The 19326-nt window shown below is 45.8% G+C and overlaps 1 protein-coding gene across 1 annotated transcript in view; it reads right to left on the bottom strand.

Moving 5' to 3' along the window:
• LOC147465997 (tubulin-tyrosine ligase) overlaps positions 1 to 19326 on the bottom strand; it is a 135137-nt gene that overhangs the window by 15408 nt on the left and 100403 nt on the right. The window contains exons 8-13 of the mRNA XM_086523207.1: positions 6641 to 6782; positions 5618 to 5783; positions 5315 to 5472; positions 4876 to 5199; positions 4212 to 4286; positions 4044 to 4113 (exon numbers count right to left, since the gene is read on the bottom strand). Coding sequence (XP_086379333.1) covers positions 4044 to 4113; positions 4212 to 4286; positions 4876 to 5199; positions 5315 to 5472; positions 5618 to 5783; positions 6641 to 6782 — 935 coding nt within the window. The remainder of the gene's footprint in view (positions 1 to 4043; positions 4114 to 4211; positions 4287 to 4875; positions 5200 to 5314; positions 5473 to 5617; positions 5784 to 6640; positions 6783 to 19326) is intronic.

Here is a 19326-nt window from a genome sequence, read left to right as displayed (position 1 = left end):
GGCCCATGGTTGAGTGGCTTGAGGTGTGCAAAAGTCAATGCCAATACCTACAAGGAGGGGGCGAGCCCTACATGATGGGAGATGAGAGAGAACACACACACTCACACAAGGCATGCCTAGTACAAAGAAAGCAATAGGGACACTTGTCAAGCTCCTCCTCATGTTGCCCTCATGGTGTGCCTGAAGCCTATTGATTGGCCACCCTAGGGGTTCAATGATAATTTAGAAGATTTAATTAATTGTTTTAGCATTTATCAAGTCCTGTCTCTCAAAGGGGAAAGGGGGACACTTGTCCCAAGACTACCATTGATGCTTGCTATGACTCCTGCTTATGATTGGGTAGGCCTGGAGGGGTCCAATGAGCTTCAAGCATGAGCTACAAGGGGGGGTCGACCAAAGCTAGTAGGGGGCTTGCTTAGGGGGTACACTCTCCCACACACACTCACACACACTCTTATTGTGTGAAGTGCAAAGTGCAAGAGCTCCCTCTCCTTCTCCAAGAAAGTAGAGAGGTTGAGAGCCTACACCAACACTCTTGGCTACGGAGTGCAAATCCAACCAAGCGCCATGCTTCGATGCTTAAGCTTTCCATCTTCACTACTAAGCTATTATGTATGCTAGCAAGAAGAGTGATGATAAGTGAGGAACTAATTCTTTCTCCTATGAAATGTTTCTTCTTCCTCTTCCCTAACCTCATTCCCTGCTAGCTCTCTCCACCTTCGAAGGTGTTTGAGGTGTTGGGACTGAGGCTTGGAATAGTTAATGCTTTCTTCAAAGTTTATGTTATGCTCGTGATGCATGAAGCTTTCCATCTTCATTGCATCACCTAGGTCACAAGGAACACAAAGATTGTATTGTAACAAGTCTCTTTGATGGGAGAAATCATAATACAAATACCTATTGGAGGGGGGACCGGCTCCACATCAATCCGGTCCTCAACTGTTGTCATGTTCTCTAAATTCTCTCTCTTGCAAAAGTATTGTTCATGCCAAGTTAACTAATTGCTATGTTTATGTTACTATCTTCAATTATGATCACCCGCTATGCTCACAAAGTAATTTCTCAAAAGTACCCTCATTAATTTCCGCTACTCTCAAGTTAATAGGCCAATTCCATTACAAAATAGTGGATGTACACTAACATCCAAAGGAAGAGCCAATTTATACGCAACTTGGCCAATTTTCTTTGAAATCAAGAATGGACCACAAATATATAGTTGAAAGCTTACAATGCTTCCAGTTCACACGGTCTTGTAATCTTTGGGTATCTTCAAACAGACCCATTGTCCCACATCTAGAGTCCTTGGAGACCTCCTTTGATTAGCATAAGTAGTAATTCGACCACGAGCTATCCTCATACTATCCTTAGCAATTCGAGCATTTCCTCCATATCATACAAGAAATCTGGAGCTAGGCAATCTTTGACTTTCTCTCGAGCTTGGCAATCTGTGACTTTCTCTTAGCCAATAGCAATAGGGAATGTAGGCTCAAATTCATACATCAGCATGAATGGGTTAAATTGAGTAGCAGAATGCTTGCTACTATTGTAGGCAAACTCTAATTGTATCTTCCCAATTAGACTGCCTATGAGAGACATAAGCCCTTGTAACAGACTTGGATACCCCAAGTCGAAAATCTGACACGACACTCGAGAATCACTTAAAATACTTCACAATTTTATCACACTTTTAAAACAGAGTCGACATGGCCCGGCGTAGTTCCGTGCCCAGAGGTATTGGCCCAAAATCTGGCGCCTTTTTCAGTTGTAACAGACTTGGACAGCCCAAGTCTAAAATCTGACACGGCACACGAGAGAATCCCTTAAAATACTTCACAATTTTATCACACTTTTAAAACAGAGTCAACATGGTTCGGCGTAGTTCTGGGCCCAGATGTATTGGCCGCAAAATCTGGCGCCCCTTTCGGTATTTATTTTTATATTAATGATGAAGCAAAGTACAATTCCCACAGGCCTTCTCTGCTCAGATGCTCGTAAGCACAAAATAGAGTTGACATGGCTCCGTGTAGTTCCGGGGCCTTGTCAACTCTATTTTTTGATGACGAGCATCTGAGCAGAGAAGGCCCGCGGGAATTGTACTTTGCTCCAGCATTAATATAAAAATAAATACCGAAAGGGGCACCAAATTTTAAGCCCAATACCTCTGGGCACGGAACTACGTCGGGCCGTGTCGACTCTATTTCTTTAAAGTGTGATAAAGTTGTGAAGTGTTTAAAGTGATTCTCTCATGTGTCGTGCCAGATTTCTGACTTGGGGTGTCCAAGTCTGTTACAGCCCTCAACATGTCTTCCAAAGTCTGATTTATCCTTTCACTTTGTCCGTCGGACTCAGGATGACATACTTAATTTCGTCCGAAGGTGAGCAAAGACATCTCACCAAAATCGCCGAGTGAACTTGGTATCCCGATCACTGACGATATCCTCTGGCAAATCATATAGCTTATAAAGTTGATCAACAAATACAACTGCCTACTCATGGCCTTTTATTGTCAACTTTGTTGGTATAAACTTTGCCATTATTATGGGTCGATCAACCACAACCCAAAAGGCATCATTGCCATGACTAGTATTTGGCAAACCAACACTAAAGTCCATAGAAATACTCTGCCACTTGGCATATGGGATATTCAATAGATGTATCAGCCCAGCTTTCCTAAGGCGCTCTGCCTTGTCGAACGTCAACTGGTTGCATCTCTTTTTAAAGAAGTGTCCTCACCATAACCTTAAAAAAACAGTTAAGAGACTCAATGTAAAGAAGAAAGAAAATCGCATGCGGTAGAATTTGTCGAAAGGCAAATCTTGCAACGTGCGACACGTGGAGATCTTGTTCGCAACCCACAACGTGTGGATGGGAAGAAATTTGCTCCTGCCTAGCACGCGATCCTTCTCTCTCTTCATGCGCAATCTTTTTCTCTCTTCACGCTGGGAAATCACTCTCTCTCTAGAAAGGCCAGCGTTACAAAGAAACAACAGGGAAAGGCCAGGACTATAGGGGTATGCCTCTTGACTGAGGTACTCTCTCTCTCTCTCTCTCTCTCTCTCTCTCTCTCTCTCTCTCTCTCTCTCTCTCTCTCTCTCTGCTTCGTAGAGTGTGTGTGTGTGTGTGTGTGTGTGTTCTCGCATCGGCAAGAATCACACGAGGAGGCAATGAGGGCTGATATCTGTAAAATTCAACAATTTCCATTAGAAATCAGGAGAAACAGTGAATTGAATGCAAATATTCTGATTTTCGTCAAAATCAATAAAATAAAGGTAAAATTTGCCTGTTTTTCTCTGATTTTTTGCTAAATTTTAGACAAATCAGCCAACGCATACTCTGATTTTATGAAAAATCGGCAAATAATACGTACATTATCACCTACACAGTGATACGCGAAATTGAGGTTATCCGACTTAAACCAACCCATAGGTGTGCACATGATCCTTCTTGCATCCAAGCCGGCTCTAATACCATGAAACGAACTCGCGAAGATGATCTCCCGGCTACACGGATCGCCTATGGACACGCGGGACGAACCACCCGACCATAACCAGCATTTGGCAGAACCCCTCGCGCTGGGGCCAACGTCCGAGGACGTATGCGTTCACTTGTGAGACCAGGCGTCTTATACCACCCTACCTCACCTCTTCAAGGTGACCTCGTGCACTCCTAGCGTCTCGGGCTAACCATTGGCACTCTGCCGGGGGGGGGTTCGATAGGTACAAATGAGGCCTTGGCCTCCTTTTATAAAAGTGACCAGCCACACTGGCCGAGTTCACACTACGTCCATCCGGACACTGGACACCCATCTCAACGGTGTCATAGACTAGATCCCCTCTCTTGTAAGTGGGACATAACTGGGGAGGGGGGTTAACCTTTAGGTATAACGAAAAGGCCCCTTATAAGCAAGCAGAACACTTTAGCCTTGAAATTAGTGAGAAGCAGGTGAACTCTATCTGAAGGATTTAATTGGACCTTTGAAACCTAATTTGAATAGAAAACTAATGATGAAGCCATTTTTACAATTTCCAGATTGAAGCCCTTACCATTATGCTCTTTCTCGAAAGCTGGCACAAAATCATGTGTGTTGACATGAACCAATTTTCTCCCATAATTCTGCATGAGCCAAAGGCCAGTAAAGGCAGTCAAACTACAGAGAGCTCAAGTCAATGCTTTCAACTTATTCTTTAGACAACAAGAACGACCAAGCGTACCATCACAGTGAAGTGAGTCTCATAATCTGACAAGCTCTCCTTTTCAAGTGTATACTTGTTATTGGATATCCTTGCCTGCAAGAACAGGAATAATTTCAATCTCATAAAAGATGCACAAACAGCAGTCGACTTACGCTTATGCTCTTCTTATCCACAAATGTTGTCAACAATTGCACAATCCATTAACAAAAGTGAGCAGTACTGAAGAGCATAAAGTATTGTCCAGTCACCAACATTACATGCACTAGCAACGAAACTTAAAAAAATGAACATTACCAGAAAAGGGACCTGCTTAGACCATTACAATCCCCAAAACCCTATAATGTTGCTTGAAAGATGGTCAACCAAGAAAGCAACACCAAAAAAAGCAGTCCAGGTGCAAAAAGATGCATGATAAACCTCTTTCTTGTAGATGGCATATGGGCAGTCCTTCCTTTTGAATAATGTTCAAGGGTGAATTTTGTCACGGTGCCAATGTTAAGGTTTTTCTTTGTGTTTCTTGAAGAGGGGGGGGGGGGGGGGGGGGGGGGGGGGGGGGGGGGGGGGGGAGAGGAGGGGGGTTATATCAAGTTCAGAAATGTGCCAGCCTTTTATATGCATAAAGACACAAGAAAACTCAAATAAGTACAGTGCTGCCAAAAAGAAATTGCTCAAGCAGAAGTACCCAAAACACATCGCTCAGGAAGATCTCAAAGGGTTCCAAGCTCCGAAGTAGAACAATGTATCGCAAGTCAAACTTCTTTCCTTGAAAGAGCGCAGGATGTTCAATGTATTTTTGGCATATTTTGGGTCCAGTTTCTGCCAGTCTTATTAAAGCAGGCAAGTAATCAGTTATGGTAGTGTCAATTGTGCGAGCCATATTCCAAGGTTTCATAATCCAAAGGTTATCTTTGTTTTCCTTTTTCCTAACAAAATAATCTCCAATAAAGGCTGCCACCTCTGTCTCCATGTCATATGTGGTTTGAAACCAATAAGGAGCCCCAAAAGCCTGTACACAGATTTAACACAGGAGTCAAAAATTGGGCCCTTAATTTGCTAGCAGCTTTAAAAGAGCATGCATGAAGTTTCCATGGATCGAACCAGAAAATCACCAAAAAGTTTACCTGCTGGATAGTCTTAGCAAGGTGGTGTTTCATCACAATGCAGGCTTCAAAAGGAAATTGATTTACAAATTGTTCATCTCTTAAGCCAAGAGACCTCTTCAACTCATCATCAATCTGGGTGCTTGTCCATAAAATATCAGCATTAGCAGGATCATCACCTTTGAAGACCATGGGAAGTAAAAGTCAGTAAAGATAGAACTCAAAGATATTATTCCTTTTGTATTTTGGTATCAAACCTCAAGCACATAGCAAACCTCACAAGACTTCTTCCATCATGCTGAAAGCTACAACAAGAATACTCACAAAACGTAAACTCCGGACGTTTCAATGTTTCCAAAACTTGGGGCAAGTCTGAATATACTGTAAGGACATGATTCGGACCTTTCAGGATACTTTGAATTGATGGAGCTTTACTTGTGTAAATCTTAACACAAGTATTCTCCAACCTCCTCTGAGATTCTTGGTATACCTAAACAACCAGAATGCTCACAATATAATTTTACAAGAACTAATATGACAAATTTCTGCAAGGTGAAACAAACGATATAAGCTCTTAAAAACAGAAGCATGCGTCAAAACAAGAGCAAAACAGCTGAAACTTCTTGCAGACCTCCTGTCACTGCCAGATAGAGGTGCCCCTAAAATGAACTCTACAGCAACTTGTTCCTTCCACTGTCGTTTGTTTCAAGAAATTTTCGGAAGACTTGTAACACAATTGCAGAGTTATACAAAGTCATACTGAAAAGGACTAAGGTCATGAGAATCTTATGTGCTCCATATACAAATTAAAGATTTGGAATAGTTCATAGTCCTGTCACAATGCTGAAACTGTGAAGCCATAAAGGAGGTACTAAGCCTCCTCCCTTCTTTTTCTCCCTCGTCGCTTTAAAGCGTCCTATGAAAAAGTAGATTGAGTTTTCTTGCAAAGAATGACTCTAAAATTATGTCTTTTTCCGGTAAAAAGTGTTGGGGGTTTGTCCTGTGCAGAGATGTGTCATAAGTAGGATGGCACAGATTTAATAATCCATTCCATTTAGAGCCATAGCTTATCTGGTCTAACATTTTCCTGAACCAATGTCAAATCACATGACAAACAAGTACTGAAACTTCCTTTAGGCGGCTTTGGGATTGCCATGATGTCTTGCTTAACTAATCCACTCTCCTGCGTTCAAATTTGCAGCAAAGCTATTCTATCCTTGATAAGATGCAGAATGGTCTGTCTAGATGCAAGCGCAAACCACTAAGTCCTATATTCCTATCTACTACCAATCCCACATCCTTTCACATGTTACATGCATGCATACACCTAAGAATGATTTCACCTACCTTCTCAAAATAATCAGTTGGAGTATGGAACCATGCTGTAAGACGAGCAGACCGCTGTTTGTCCTCTCCAAAACCAAAAAGAAAGTCACGAGTGCATTCTTCTCCTTTAGAAACGTTTCTTACTGGCCATAACAAAGAGTAGCTGCCACAAAGGTAAAAACTCTCATGTGAAACTGTGCATCTTCTTTTCCTTAATTAGGGTTAGAATTTTTTTACCAGTAATATTTATTAAGGTATTTAGGTTTGATTCACTAAACAAGAGATAAATGTACAACCCGTTTGATATCAAAATAATCATGACAATTAGCTCCACGAACATAAAACCTTGTGTCACAACCCTTCTACTTCAAAGCGACGGGGGCAGAACATGAAATTTCAGAATGGTCAAAAACTGCACAATCAGGGATGCAACATCTACCTCCTCTGTCACATGTAAACGCAGAAAACACTGCAACTGAGGAACGAGCAATGGTGAAAGAAATGCCGAAAGAAAGTCGGACAGATCAGCAAACTTGCAAAGCAGAGTACCAAAGGAAAAAACATGCAGCAATCATACACATGAGATTTATCAACATCTAGTATGCTTCTCAATGCATACGTAGGAAAAGCCACTTAAATCTGCTCATGAAACACTACATTTTATTAAGAAGCTGATTGCACATATGCTGAAACATGCAAAGCTCACATTGGCTATATAACTCCAGGGATGGAAAGGTACGACAGACTTAAACGGCCATTATTAAACAAATAATGCTAATAAAACCGCAAATGGTTCATGCAGAATCATTTGAGAGATTATGACCAACTATAAACCCTGTTTCGTCAAGTAGAGAAGACTTTAATTTAAGCCAACTAATCATTGAAGTACAAGAAGCAATTGGAGCGAATAGGAATGACAAAGAGTAAGACTAGCTGAAACGTGGCTTTGAAAATATCTTTTGCAGTAAGTTCATCTCAGGTCGCAGAGACAAAATTATCTTTTGCTCGGAAGTGTTGGGAGGTCTGTCATTGTGTTTGAGTAGGGACCATCCACCTCGGGAGCTGGGAAGGAAGTAGGCTACTTTACTGTTAAAAGTGGAAGTCCACAGCTTTGCGGCTGTGGACTTCCACTTTTAACAGTAAAGTAGCCTACTTCCACACCCCCAAAGCTGTGGAAGTCCACAGCTTTGGCGCTGAGGGTGTATCTGGGATGGACATGCCCATTCCCACCTGTTGAGCTCTTGTTAGGACGCCGTGATGCTCTTATACCGGTGAGGGGCCTTGGAGTGACACTACATAAGTCGTCGCTAGCGGTTTAGGATTGGAGTTAACAGCTATAAAGTTGATTGAGAAGGTGACGTTGACCTCGCTGGATGTAGAAGCACACTGCTTAGGAGACTCCCTTGTACTTAGGACAATGACAACAAGGAGGAGATCCTTCTAGAAGATGACACTCTCTTTGATAGTGTAAGGTGCAGCGGAAGTGAATGTTGAACTTTGCTCAAGATGAGTGCTCCGAACTGTGCTCAAGGATTCCTTTTACTTACGGAAGGGAGAGCCTTCCATTCCTATAGTGAGAGAGTGCAATGGACACAAAGTGATGAACACTGTGAATGAAGGTACTGAGACCGAGAGATAGAGAGAGAAGAATACGACACCAGAATGCTGTCAAACCCTCCTCCGAAGGCCCCACTCTCTATGGCGAGAGTTGTCTACTACTGGTTGCACAAAACTCTACAATGCTTGGACTTGCCGACGAAGTCGACGACAATGAGGACGATGACGAGACGGGACGAAATCTGAGAATGCTAAGGGCGGAAGTCCGCAAATCTTTATCTGCCAGATTCTGACTCTATGTCGGTGGCGGTGTCGATGATGCACTAAAACTCTATCTTCTAGGCTGCTCCTTATCTGCTGAATTCTGTTGTTGCAAAACACTGAAGTGCTGCTGTCTTTACTGCTGAGATAAACGCTGGTATGCTAGGCTTCCAACGCTGGTTTACTGCGTGTAAAACGCTGATCTGAGAGGCCTTTGAAAACGCTGATGTGCTGGTTACAAAACGCTGGTCTTGTTGGCTTCAAAAACGATGAGAGGCTGTCTTCAAAAACGCTGGTCTTGCTTGTTGAAATCGCTGATGTTTAGGGCTGAAAAACGCCGGGCTTCAAAACTGAAAACGCTGGTGTTTTATTGCTGAAAACGCTGGTGGATCATTGCTGAAAACGCCAGGGATTCCTTGGGGTAATCTTGCTTGAGAAGGTGCTCCAGAGGGCCTGCTGCACTGGGTGCCTGTTGCTCTCCTTTCTCCTTCTACCAGAAATGCTTATACATTAACTTAAGCAATTTGCCTTACCCAGTTTCCCAACAAAAGTCACTTAAATTAATAAGTGAAAAATATCTAAAATAGGGACAATAGGTTCTGTGCACTGGAAAATGATCCCAATGGGAATGCTGATGATCATGCTGTGTGGATATGCATCTAATCTAAGTGTCTGGACATGCACGGTCTACAAACAGACTCACAAAAATGCCAGATCACTTCCTATTCTAGACTGACTTGACTGAATTGAACCCTGGTCATGCTGTAGCTTGTCCACTGACACATAGGGTTCGATGTGTCACGTGACATCCCCTCCTTATCAAAGTGAGGTACTGGTACCGAACTGTATGGCGTCGAGAGAGATCGCCAATAGCATCCGAAATTTTGGAAAGGACTCTTCACCGGCCCATTCTGATGCGTGGGTCATGCGATACTAGAACTTCATAAAGGTTTGCAAAGTCTTCTTCTTTGGGCCGCGCCGAAAGCGACACAAAGTCTTCTGTGGCTCCTTTGATGCTTCATCTTCGTCTCTTCTTCAGGAATCTCCGAGGCTGAAAATTCCCGAAGCCACTTCCAACACAAAAACATGAACATACCCATTCCATGTAAAGTGACTGGAAAAAATCTCGTCTTTTTTTAAGACTGTGTATGCAATGTAGATGAACAAATAGACGGAGTGCCAACCCGTTCACCATACACGTGCAAACAATGAGATCGAATCTTGTGTTTCTGATCTAAATCAATCAACTGTGGCAAAACACAATGGAAATGTCGATGCTTGATGCTCAATCCTTCTTGTGCTCTTTCGGAAACTGTGTCATACCAAGGAAGAGACATGGAATGTAAATTCCTTGAATGCAAACATTTCATCTTTTCATGAGTAATCCGCATACATCCGTGCTCATTCATGAGTTAATCGTGTTCAACGTACAATATGTCATGCCTAAGAAAAGGGGTCACATAAAGACGTTGGCTAAAATACAAGAAACGATCACGGATGAAACACTCGAACAATGCGTGCTGACTAATCATTTGTACACATAATACTTCCTGTGAGGGTTCTCTGGACCAAGGCTCGAGAGCCAAGATCGGTTCTTCCTGAGGGGCTTCTTTGGACCTTGACTCGAGAGCCAACATCGGTTCTTCTTGATTGATCGAATCTGCAATGAGGTTAGTTTCACTAGAAAAAGTATCAACTAAACCATCATCCTTGTGAACAATCAAATATTTTTCCTGTAAATCATCATACTTGTGAGTAATCACATCTTGATCATGCAAATCATCATGCTTGTCATCATGCTTGTCGATGTCATCCCAATCATCATGCTTGTCATTGTCATGCAATTCTTCATGCTTATTATCATCATGCAAATCCTGTGTGTCATGCTTTGGAGAAGAAGAGACTGAGAGAGAGTCTCCTTTTCCCGAATCTCTTGCATCTGTGTCTCAACTTGAGAAAAGAGTCGCAACATTTCTTTTATTCTTACTTTGTTCTCGCGATCAAATTTTGCTTCTCTTTCGTCCCGCTCATGCACTATAGCTACCATCCTTTCTTAGTACTTACGATTCATTTCTACCATTCGTTCTGTTGTTCTTGCTTCGCTTTCTAACTTCCTGTCCATCATCATCTTGTGGAAAGCTGGCATAGGATCTGGTGCAATCTTTGGCGTTGATGGGGAAGGGTCGGAAAAACCTCTTGGTGAGGAAAACTCTTCTTCGCCACTCCCATGCTCACCACCTCCACGCGAAGTATCCGTTCCGCTTCGAGTGATGACCATCCACTGAAGTCTTGGGTTCTTAAGTTCACGAGGAACTTGGGTTCTTGTGGGTCTTGGTTCTTGAGGGTCTTGAGGTTCTTCTTTATCTTGCAATCTGTGTTAGAGAAGGATCTTCTCTTCACCCGAGTTCTGCTATTTCCGCGGGCGCACCCCTTGGCGGCCTTGCGCTCACACCAAGGTTGCTTTTTCCCAACTCACGTCGATTGGCCGGCCGCTAAGTACACGGTCCGCTCTCAATGAGTGAAAAGAGAAACAAGGGGAGGCTGGACAAGCCTTTCTTTCTTGGGATTCCTGACACTCTTCAAAAACACGATTAAGAATCGACACGCCCAATAGGACTTGGGTTACGTGCAACCTAAACAAGCAAAAAAAATTATGTGGTACTTGTGGTTCTTTCCTTGAGTGATACACAACACTATCAAAGCTCTGATACCAATGTAAGGTGCAGTAGAAGTGAATGTTGAACTTTGCTCAAGATGAGTGCTCCGAACTGTGCTCAAGGATTCCTTTTACTTACGGAAGGGAGAGCCTTCCATTCCTTTAGTGAGAGAGTGCAATGGACACAAACAAAGTGATGAACACTGTGAATGAAGGTACTGAGACTGAGAGATAGAGAGAGAAGAATACGGCACCAGAATGTTGTCAAACCCTCCTCCGACGGCCCCTCTCTCTATGGCGAGAGCGGTCTACTATTGATTGCACAAAACTCTACAATGCTTGGACTTGCCGACGATGTCGACGACGATGAGGACGACGACCACATGGGCTCAAATCTGAGAATGCTAAGGGCTGAAGTCCGCAAATCTTTATCTGCCGGATTCTGACTCTGTCGGTGACGATGTCGATGACACGCTGAAACACTATCTTCTAGGCTGCTCCTTATCTGCTGAATTCTGCTGTTGCAAAACGCTGAAGTGCTGTTGTCTTTATTGCTGAGATAAACGCTGGTATGCTAGGCTTCCAACCCTAGTTTACACCGTGTAAAACGCTGATCTGAGAGGCCTTTGAAAACGCTGATGTGCTGGTTACAAAACACTGGTCTTGTTGGCTTCAAAAATGCTGAGAGGCTGTCTTCAAAAACGCTGGTCTTGCTTGCTGAAATCGCTGATGTTTAGGGCTGAAAAATGCCAGGCTTCAAAACTGAAAACGCTGGTGTTCTGTTGCTGAAAACGCTGGTGGATCATTGCTGAAAACGCCAGGGGTTCCTTGGGGTAATCTTCCTTGAGAAGGTGCTCCAGAGGGCCTGCTGCACTGGGTGCCTGTTGCTCTCCTTCCTACTCCTGCCAGAAATGCTAGTGCTAGGGTTTCCTTATATATTAACTTATGCAATTTTCCCTACCCAGTTTCCCAACAAAAGTCACTTAAAAATAATAAGTGAAAAATGTCTAAAATAGGGAAAATAGGTTCTATGCACTAGAAAATGATCCTGATGGAATCTGATGGGAATGCTGATGATCATGTTGTGTGCAGCCAGAGGATATGCATCTAATCTAAGTGTCTGGACATGCACAGTCTGCGAACAGACTCACAAAAGTGCCAGATCACTTCCTATTCTAGACTGACTTGACTGAACTGAACCCTGGTCATTTGTCCACTGACACATAGGGTTGGATGTGTCATGTGACAAATAGTGTCCATGCTACCCACGTCTGTCACAAAGAATTGAGTGATTAGCTGGGCAGGAAGGTGGACGGGGGAGGCGAGGTGTCTGGTCAAAGGAGGTCAAATTTGGAGTTTGGGCAATAGCAACAGCAGGGTAATTTCCACCTCTTGGACTTCATAAAAATGTTTATGTTAGGAGATCTAAGAGATTGAGAACCAAGAAATAGTCTTGGTCTTGATTGTATAGTTTATGGATTTTGGGATCACATCTTTGATGTGATCAGCACTTTGTATATTTATCTTGAGGACTGTACCGTTGAGATGTTCATTTTCATATAATATTATTTTCCTTTCTTAAAAGAAAAAGGTTGAGGAGTCATGGTGCCACAGTAGAAGCTCTGAGGTTGGATGCTGCTGTGCAAATGTGTTGAAGGAAGCAAGGGTATGTGACTTGGCTGAGGTCATAGGGGGCGATCATGCTATAAGCTAGGGGTATGCCGCTAGGTTTTGCTGAACCCCTTGAGATAGTAGCAATCTAGAGTCTTATCTTCATGGCTACTCTTCTCACGGAAGGGGCAATATGCTCTCTGAGAAAAGTCTTGACGAGGATGGCCAAGGTTATGGCATGTGCTGCACCAAACTTAATGCCTTCGACTCTTGCTAAGCTTTGAGCTCTTCTAGTTCCCACCTCAACTGCTCCACTGGTTCAGTTGGGGAGACTTTTCTTGCTAAGCGAGTGGAACGAGAACCTTTCCTCCTACAAGGCACATTGTAGCTTGACAGTCTTGAGCTCCTTGCATAAAGAAACCAAAGGGTCAGATGCATCTTCCATAAAAACAAAGGTTGTATGGCGCCTGCACAATCTGTGAAAAGTTTTGTAGCTCCCTCAATTATTTTGGCTGTAGCAACAAACTCGTCAAGGTAGAGCCCATAAACAAGCATCCTCGTGGTTGAGACCATAACCCCAGCATACAGAAATAAAACCCTCTCGACTGATCATTTGCATCTTCTATTGAGTAGCCTCTGAAGGTCAGAAACTTGATGTTGTCCCTCGTCACAATGTTGAATCGTCCATTCTTGATGGCTTTGAGGGGGAAATGGGAGCTGAGGCAGAGGGGACGAGCAAGGTGGAAAGGTTGTGAAACTCGGCTTTGTAAACTCCAGAAGCTCAATTACTGTGAAGCACGCTTGCAAAAAGTGTTATGGCTGAATTTCAAAAAGACTAATGTTAGCAATGATTTGAAAGATGGAGAGAGAAAGAAAGAAAGAAGAAAGAAAGATTTTTAACGTCTATGTCAGGCCGAAATCGGCCTATGAGACAAATCAAATGTACATGGTGTGTATGTCATCCGTCTATCGGAAAGACAAATGAAACAAAACTGATACAAAACTGAACTGAATGTAGGTAGTGGAGTATCTGAGGAGGGATGGAGCTCTATCTCTAGGGGTATATGCATGTCTATATGCTCAAGGTAGTACAATCATGAGAATGCATCAAGCTATCTAGCTCCATCCTGTACTAATGGGGGGATGTAAGATGTGGTACATGGGCGGGTCTGGTGCCAAGGCTACCCGGATGAAAGCTGTCGGGTCGGCCCTCATCTGAGCCACTCGCTCCTCAATGGCACGGCGCTCCCGGGCTCGGATCTCCTCGATCTGTCGGTGGTGGGAGCTCGCGCCCCTGTAGCCTGTGACTCGTGGTCGTCGTCTAGCTCGGCTCACCTCCGCCTGTGGGAGTGTCACTCCCCTCTGAGTGCTGGTGAGGGAGGGGCGGCAATCCTCTGAAAGAAGTCTGTGAGCTGCGACTGTCTCCCCTCTATCTGTGTAGCTGTGTGTGGCTGTAGTAGTGTGTCCCGATGGCTCTGTATCTCTAGTAAGAAACGTCCGAGCTGTCTCTGATCTCGAGAGTCCATGATCTCTCGGAGAGTGGGCTGTCCTCTGAATAAGGCCTCATACCTGCCTCTGATCTCAGTGTATGCTCTGCATCTACATACAAAGTGCTCCTCACTCTCCACCTCCTCTGTGCAGGCTCTGCAGACTCGCTCCTCCCTGGGAACACCAGTATGTCTCCCGATCTCAATCTCTAACCTGTGTGAAGCCACTCTCAGCTGACCAATCGCCACCCGTGAGCTATGTGGCATATATGTGTCCATGTAGCGTGGTCTCTGTATGAACCCCCCAGACAATATGGTGAGAAACTGGTCTCTGTAATCTGACATCCTCGTCCCCAAGCCAGGTGACTCCCAGACTCTCCTAGTGTATAGCTGCCACAGATCCTGTCTCAATACCAAGTTCCTCTCACTGCGAGAGAGGTGAACATATGGTGAGTGGGGGTCGTACTGGAATGGTGGTAGGCTCTCCATGTCAAGACCGTGTCCCTCAAACCATGCTCTGACCTGTGAGTACCATGCTCTCTCATGCCCACTCTCTGATAGCTGTATAGCTGCCTCAAATGCTCTACGAGTAAGTCTGTCAGGAGGTAGCTCTCTCATCCTCTGGATGAAGCAGAGTGTCTGGAATAGTGCCTCTACAACCATAGGTGGTGTGGCGAGCTCGGCTCTAATAATGTCATGTGGCACTGTCTTCTTGCTGCGGAGCAAGCGTGAGATCATACATACCTGTGGCCTCTCAAGCTGTGTCCACTGGTCAGCTGTCAATCTTGGTGCCCATACTGCCGCCGAGTATATCAAGGCCGGGGTGACTAAGGTGTCGAAAAGCCACCCCTTCGTGCGGGGCTCCTGAAAGTGTGCCTGGTGGCATCTCCGCTCTAGCATGGCCAGAGCTGCATATCCTCGGGTGAGCCTGTCAGCAGCAGCCTGCCTCATAGTGAAGGGTCCTGGTAGGCTGGTGAATGTGATGCCAAGGTAGACATAGGAGGTGACTACATCAACCTGTCCTCCTACTGCTGTGAAGGTGGCAGCGCTCCTCACTGCACTGGATGTGTGAAAGATCATAACCTTGGTTTTGCCAAGGTTCACAGTCAACCCCCTGTGTGTGCTGAATTCGTCCAAGGCCTCAAGATGGCGTTGCAAGCCCTCGGGTGACTCTGAAATCAACACAATATCATCAGCATATAACATGATGTGGACCCGAGTACCTGCCAAGTCGCTCCCCTCTCCTCCTGCTCGCACTATGTAGTCGGAGATCTCGTCGATGTAGAGCCCAAAGAGTGTCGGGGAGAGTGGGCATCCTTGCTTAACACCAATGGTGCTAGCAATGGTCTCTGAAAAACCGCCTGGGCAACGAACTCGACCCGTCACCCTCTCGTAGAGAGCATATATGGCCCAAATCATCTCTGTTGGTACCCCAATGCTGTGAAGGCGCTGGAAGAGTCTCTCGCGTGGGACTGTGTCAAAGGCCTTGCGGAAATCCACAAAGCAGCAGTAAAGCCTCTTCTTCCGCGCCTTTGCCCCATCAATGAGGCAGCGCAGAACGAAGATGTGATCAGTGGTGGAGAAAGCTCGTCTGAAACCTGCCTAGCCTGGAGCTCGTAAACCCTCGATCTCTGCGTAGCAGTTGAGCTGTGCCTCAAGTACTGCTCCATATAGCTTGGCCATCGTGTGGCCAATCATGATAGTCCTGTAATTCCCTGGGTCCAGGGTGTCGCCAGATTTGTGGATAGGCACTATGGTGTGCTGTGTCCACTCCTCTGGGAAGCCCTCCCCTATAGCCCGGTTGAAGACATGTGCAATCAACGGGGCTATAGTGGAGGCCGCATAAATGATGTGCTCACTCTGTAATCCAGTATGGTCAGCTGATCGTCTGTGCTGCATGCGGCGTATGGCCCTCTCTACCATCTCTGCTGTAAAGAAGGAGGAGCACGTGGGGCGTGGCTCGTGTGGCTGTGGGATAGGAGGCTGCCCTGGCACCTCATAAAGTCGCTCTGCATAATCATGCCATATCTGTGGATCCTCAATAGCTGTAGTCGGACGTGGCTCGCGCAGGGTGCGCCATGCCGTCGCGCTATCCATGCTCATGAATAGGCGGTATAGCTCAAGCTCCTGTGCCTCTTCGAATGCTCGCCGCTTTTGGCGTGTCAGCGTCTTCATATGCCGTCTGGCCTCTCTCTCTGTGATCTCTCCTAAGGCTCGCCGTGCACGGAGGCGTCGGTATAGCTCTCTGCACTCATCATCATACCAGCGGTTCTAAGGCATAGTCCAGGGGGGGGGAGTGCGTCCTGTGTGAGTGGTGTGTGGAAAAGAGCTAATAGCTGAAGTGTGGAGAACGGAAGAGATATGTGATGTGAGAACTGAGAGTGGTGTGGATGGGTGGAGGAGGCATAGGCCATGCTCGACCTCGGCCGAGTAAAGAGAGGCTAGCTCATGTGTGAAATGGATGGTGGTGTGTGGAGTGTGTGTTGTGGAGCTATGTGGGATGGTATCTCCGGTGATGGAGAAAGAGAGGTATGTGTGGTCGGCTCCGATGGGTATGGGTGGAATGGTGAAGGATGTGATAAGGTGTGTAGCCTCCCTGGGTCCCAGAATATAGTCGACTGTACTCCCCCCTCCCTCTGCAACTCCATGTGGCATACAAGTCAGGCCCCCTGAGGTGGGCCACTGGACCATCCCGTTATAAATAACGAGACGGTGCTGGGAGCCAAGTCGAAGTAGATGTCGTCCGTAGGCTGTGACTGGAGCTCTGTCTGCTGTATCTCTCATAGTAGCCTCCTCATCTAGAGTGTGTAGTGCCTCTGGGTCCTCGTGGTCATATGCCTCACACTGCTCACTGCGCGTACGAGCATTGAAGTCTCCCATAAGGAAGACTTCACCCAGTGTGGAGTACTCCATAATCTCCTCCGTAAGGCATGCGTACGGTGACTCCTGCTCAATAGGGGCGAATCTGGAGCCTGTGGGAGCAAAGTAGCAAAGGGATATAGAAGACTGAAAGATATAGAAGACTAAGACCAACACAGCCCTGAACCAGAATGGCCGGGCCCCTTCATAAGAATATAACCTATTCCTGCAGAATTTACGAAGTGTATGGGCTGATTTTCAGCATGGAATCGCCATCAAACAAGTGAGCAAACAATCGTGTTGGTTACCCCTCATTTGCATGTGTTGCCCTTACAAGCACATAAAGAGCTCGAGAAACTCACCCGTCTGTCTGCCACCTCAAAGGCCTACTACCAATGGGTCACACCAGCGGTTGTCCTTCAATGAAGAGAAATTCAGCAATGGCTTCTTCATGCTATCACTTTGGCACCACCTCCGCCAATGTCTGCCTTCCTCACGTGAGCTTGAATAAGAGAGAGAGGTAGCATGTAGAATGCGAGAAGAAGAAGAACGAGAGAGAGAGAGAGAGAGAGAGAGAGAGAGAGAGAGAGAGAGAGAGAGCATGTAGAGCTTGAGAGTGTGCATGCATAGCAGTGTTGCTTTTTCTCAATGCCCCCAATAAGAAGAAAGGGTCTCTTTGTTAAAGTTATGGCATCTCAAGTGAATAGCCCAATGTGATCCCAATATTTATTTTGGTTTTTTAGGTATTTATATTACTTATTTGTCAAAGTCTGGGAAGGGCAATTTACTGAGGTAGCTATATAAGCACACGTAGTCCCCCATTGCATTAGTATCAATTCATTGCCAGGGTTGGTTGGTTCAGCAATCTCTCTCTCTCTCTCTCTCTCTCTCTCTCTCTCTGCTTGCTCTACACCCCCGCGCTCGCGCTGCCTGCTGCTCTGCACCCTCGCGCTGCTTGCTTTGCACCCCCACGCTCGCCCGCTGCTCGCTGCTGGCCCACTGCGTGCTGCTTGCGCGCGCCCTGCTGTGCTCCCGCTGCCGCTTTCTCTCTCCCCCTGTGCTGCCCAGCCCCCCCTTCGCGCTGCCTTTGCAACACCCCCCCCCCCCCCTCTCCCCTCTCGCGCTCACGCGTCGCGCTGGCCCTTTGCTCCTCTACACGTAGGATGTCCAGCAACGCATCTTCTACACGTAGGATGTCCCACAGCCCCCCCCCCCCCCCCCCCGCCTTACTACGCGTAGGAAGTCTTTTTTTTTTTTTTTTAAATTATTTTTTTTAATTATTATTATTTAAAAAAAAAAAAACCCCTCCCCCACTCTCTCTACCATACTTTACCCCCGCCCCCCCCCACCTCACTTTTGTTTTCGAGACACACACACACAGTTGAGCATATTGAGGGGTCCTAATCATCGCCCCCTCCCCCCCCTTTCACTTTTGTTTTTGAGATAGCTAGTTCATTTTTTTGTAAGTAGTTTTCCATGCCCGCAATCAGATAGGTAACTATCGCTGCCCCTCCCTGGCCATACCGCCTCGCGCTCCACCACCCGCCACGCACGCCGCTAGTGTGGGTGCACACGTACATCTAGTGACTCCCTTGCGGCCGGCTCCCCCCACTCGCCCAGCCGCCGCGCCCGCTGCTAGGGTGGGTGCACACGTATATCTAACTCCCTTGCGGACGGCGATCAAGCATGAGGAAGATGAACGATAAAGCCGACCCCCTAGAGGATGCCATTCAGAAATGCAAAGAGGAAATGACGAAGATCATTACCAAGATGAACCGCAATCTCTGGGGCACAATAAACATGCTCGAAGGACGCGTGCTGATCCAAGAGAGCAAGATAAGCACGCTGGAAGACCGAGTGACGACCCAAGAGGAAGAGATCGCGTCACTCAAGAAAGATCTCGCCGAAGCACGATCAAGAAACACACTGGAAGAGGGCGAACTGCAACCCTCGGTAATCGAAGAAATCAACACGATCAAGGAGCAAGTACGGGCCATCAAAGAGGGAGAAGAGCAACACAAAGAAATGACGACTTCTTGGGTGGATGTTCTTACCAAAACTCAACAGAAAGCGGACGAAGCCGAGAAATGGATCAAGGTGGCCAAGAAAGGAAAAGGCAAGGAGATAACGTCCACGTCCACACCCAACAACATCATTAATCAGACACTAGAGGAGGAGCAAAGCATAAGGGTGCGCGCTTTACATGTGAGAATTTGCAATCTTAAAGACAAAGGCAATGTGGACGAAGAAGTAAAAGAACTCACAGCCTTGATGGG

Source organism: Adiantum capillus-veneris, chromosome 1 (genome assembly GCF_014529385.1).
Source record: "Adiantum capillus-veneris isolate H3 chromosome 1, ASM1452938v2, whole genome shotgun sequence".
NCBI lineage: Eukaryota > Viridiplantae > Streptophyta > Polypodiopsida > Polypodiales > Pteridaceae > Adiantum > Adiantum capillus-veneris.
This window is presented reverse-complemented; position numbering and strand designations above follow the sequence as displayed.